Here is a 4292-nt window from a genome sequence, read left to right as displayed (position 1 = left end):
AGCCTAATAAGCGAGCCTATGAGTCACGCTTACGTACTTTGGTCCGGGCTCAACTTGTTTGCATACTGAGCTGACTCGGCTTGATTCGTTTACAAGTAAAGCCTATTTAAACTTTCAAGCAACTTTTTCTGAACGAGCCGAAGACTTTTTTTATACAATGGGGCAAGTAATTCTTGTAGCAGTACTATAAATTAAGTAGATTGGCAAAGACAAAACTTTTAAACACTTTAGGAGGAAGAGGTCTTGAGTTTAAATCCTACAGACCATAGGGAATAAAGAGAAATTTGCCGGTAAAGAAAAAGTAGATTTGAAAACTAACGTGTAATTTGTTCACCATCAATATCTTTTAGTTTTATGTCTTATATAGTTTTATTTATATGGTATAGCTACTTTTATTTTAAACTTGAAAGGAGTTAATGGTGGACATGCTGGATAAAGACGATACATTGGTACAAGTGACACAAACATGTACGTAAATTCTACTCATCTCCACCTTTTTTCACACACTACTATATTTAGATTAGATTCTCATCAACTACTCTATGTATGTTCATCATATCTAGAGAGAAACATGAACACAAATGATCAACAAGGGTCTCTAAACATGATGAAGCGACGGTGGTTGCAAGATCACCAAAGAAGACTCATGCAACAACCCTACATCAACATGCAACTTCCTTCTCAAAATAATAACAACAACATGATTCACAAGTTTCTAAAAGAAGAAGATGATTTGATAGCCGGGGTTATTCCGGCTGTGACGGTTGTTGTGGAAGGTCGTTCAATCTGCCACCGGATCAGCCTTCACAATCACGATGGTTACAACAGTTTAGCGAAGGCGCTCCGCCACATGCTGGTGGATGATCAGGAAGAAGAGCAGGCTGCTGGAGGTGGAGGACTTGATCTGTCGAACGCGGTACCGGGTCATATCATTGCTTATGAAGATATGGAAAATGATCTTCTCCTTGCTGGTGATCTTAACTGGAAGTAAGTTGTTGCTACTAGCTCTAACATTAAAGTATTATTATTTTTTTATTAAAAATCAACATTTTAAGATCTATGAATTCATCTATTGAAAAAATGACAAATGAATACAAATTGAACCAGGACGGATTTAGATTTTTGAGGGTCTAAAGCGGATTCTTGAACGGTAAAATATATTTGTTTAGAATCCTAACAAGTGGAAATATGATGAGTTGATGACGCATTAATTATTCTTAGATTGCACACAATAATACATATATTAGAGTTTAATTGAGTTACGGTGAAAAGAAAACCCGGCTGGCTCTATAGGCTTGGTAACCTAGACACAGGCCTAGGGCCACTAGAAAATAAGGGTCTCCAACTTCTTAGAAAGTTTTTATATGTAGTATATGTATTAGGCCCAAATAAATACATTTATTTCAAAACAAAACTGTTTTTTCATTCAAGGAGCCCAAAATAAATATTAGTTAGCAAAAAAAGACCAAGTTTCAAAACCATTTCGCCTTGAGTTCCAACTATTACAACACAACAATCATCGACCTAATCATCAATATTTAGTAGCCTAAAGCCCCTAAATACAGCCGCAATCATCGTTCCCACTTCCTATCGCAACCTACTTTCAATTTCTAGGCTATCGACTATCACTAGACGAAAAAAGTAAGGGCAATCAACCATGGCGACAGGATTAGAGGAGATTTTATCGGCGAAATTAGGACCCCACTTCATAGTTCGCTTAAGGTCTCCAAAAACGTAGGAACGGCCCTGTTGGTAGTATGTTGATTCTTTTCTCTTCTTGTCAAAACATAAAATTTGAATGAAGTTAATTAGTAATTCCAATAGAAAGTTCGAGATAATTCTACTTTGTGAGGGTTGACCGGAGAGGGAGAATCAAATATGGATCGAAATTGTTAAAACCCTGGGAGCCTTAAGCTTCAGCTTACTTTTTTATAAAGCCGTCATCCCTCCCTGATATTATTTTTAGGAATTAGGATGGTAATCGACAAAGAAAAGCTTATTATGATTGATAGTTCACTGTTTTGTGAGGAATTTAAATGTATTTGTTTTTTGGTAGGGACTTTACAAGGGTGGCAAGGAGAATTCGAATAATTCCGGTGAAGGGAAATTCAAGTAAAGGAAAAGGATTAAAGTAGAGTTAGCATTGAAGGAATAATGAGTGTTTATTCCTATGTAACATGTTGTGTTCGAAGCATATCATGTAGTGTTTGTTGTGTTTTCTTTCATTGTTTTTCCTCATAATTAATGCTACAATCTTATTGTGTGTTAAACTTAAACACACACTCATATTTGCCTCTCTCCTGCTCATAGTATTACCCATGCTCTTATAGGTTTTATTCACCTTTTTATGAGATAGCGTGATAAAAAGAAACAAAAAATTATTAGCACGCCTAATTTTGTCACTATATATGTCTACCAACATCTTTACTCACACAATTTTATACCAAGTAAAATACCTAATTTTTACTTTTTTTACTTAGGCCCTAACTATCTCCACACCCAGTTTGCCTATCTACACACTTAGGGTTTACCTACGCTGCGTATTGACCTATACTCAGCGTATATAAACCATGGATTTGAGAGCCTTATCAGCAATCATTGCACATAAAACAAGGGTTATATACGCTGCATATAGGTCTATACGCAGCGTATATAAACCATTAGATTTTTTGAGTCATTTTGGTAGGTTTGAAGGATCATTTTTTCACAAAGTTTAAATACGCTGCGTATAGACCGCTAAGGAGCGTATATAAAGGTCTGAAAATGTCTTTTATACCCTTGTGTTGAGGCTATAGGAAGCCAAATACAAGGGTAGTTGTGTCATTTTTGTCTCATACGCTGCGTAGGGACCTCTAAGGAGCGTATATAAAGCTCCATTTTTGTATTTTTTTATTGTGTATTCCTTTGTTTATTTATAAAAAAAAAAGTAAATTAATTGTGTGTATTTTGGGGTATTTCCATGTTTATTTATAAAAAAACAATATTATTAAAAATAATATAAATATTATGAATTATAAGAATTAAAAATAATACAAATATTAGGTCCCGTATTGACCTCGTATAAGCCTATAAGTGTGATATCGTATCGTATAGGTGTGGTTTAGGTCCCGTATTGACCTCGTATAAGCCTATAAGTGAGATATCGTGTCGTATAGGTGTAGTATAGGTCACGTATTGACGTCGTATAAGCCTATAAGTGTGATATTGTATCGTATAACGTAGTATAGGTCACGTATTGACTTCGTATAAGCCTATAAGTGTGATATCGTATCGTATAGCGTCATATAGGTCACGTATTGACCTCGTATAAGCCTATAAGTGTGATAACGTATCGTATAGGTGTAGTATAGGTCACGTATTGACCTCGTATAAGCCTATAAGTGTGATATCGTATCGTATAACGTAGTATAGGTCACGTATTGACCTCGTATAAGCCTATAAGTGTGATATCGTATCGTATAGCGTCGTATAGGTCACGTATTGACCTTGTATAAGCCTATAAGTGTGATATCGTATCGTATAGGTGTAGTATAGGTCACGTATTGACCTCGTATAAGCATATAAGTGTGATATCGTATCGTATAACGTAGTATAGGTCACGTATTGACCTCGTATAAGCCTATAAGTGTGATATCGTATCGTATAGGTGTGGTTTAGGTCACGTATTAACCTCGTATAAGCCTATAAGTGTGATATCGTATCTTATAGGTGTGGTTTAGGTCCCGTCTAATCGTATATGCATATACAAGACCTATAGGAAACCTATACGATACGATACGATACGATACTATACTATACAATAACACCCGTATAGGCCTCTATACGAGACTTATATACTATACACTATACGATACGATACGATATGATGCAATACGATACGATACGATACGATGCAATACGATAAGATAATTTAATTTAAACGATAACAATATAATTTATTTGTATTATTTTCGAATAATATTGTTTTTTATAAATAATTTTCTTTTTTTTATAAATAAACAAAGGAATACGATAATTTAATTTAAACGATAACAAAACAATATATTTGTATTATTTACCAATAATATTGTTTTTTTATAAATAATTTTCTTTTTTAATTTTTATAATTCATAATATTTATATTATTTTTTATTTTTATAATTTATATTTGTATTATTTACCAATAATATTGTTTTTTTATAAATAATTTTCTTTTTTTTTATAAATAAACAAAGGAATACACAATAAAAAAATACAAAAATGGAGCTTTATATACGCTCCTTAGAGGTCCTACGCAGCGTATGAGATAAAAA

At 33.7% G+C, this 4292-nt stretch overlaps 1 protein-coding gene across 1 annotated transcript; it reads left to right on the top strand.

The window, feature by feature from the left end:
* The first annotated feature begins 542 nt into the window (after positions 1-542).
* Positions 543-2286, top strand: LOC110883093 (auxin-responsive protein IAA33). The gene is made up of 2 exons (XM_022130942.2): positions 543-987; positions 2057-2286. The coding sequence occupies exons 1-2, from the start codon at positions 572-574 to the stop codon at positions 2133-2135; spliced, it is 495 nt and encodes a 164-aa protein (XP_021986634.1). The 5' UTR covers positions 543-571; the 3' UTR covers positions 2136-2286.
* Positions 2287-4292: the final 2006 nt, after the last annotated feature.

This window comes from Helianthus annuus, chromosome 10 (assembly GCF_002127325.2).
Source record: "Helianthus annuus cultivar XRQ/B chromosome 10, HanXRQr2.0-SUNRISE, whole genome shotgun sequence".
Classification (NCBI taxonomy): Eukaryota; Viridiplantae; Streptophyta; class Magnoliopsida; order Asterales; family Asteraceae; genus Helianthus; species Helianthus annuus.
This window is presented reverse-complemented; position numbering and strand designations above follow the sequence as displayed.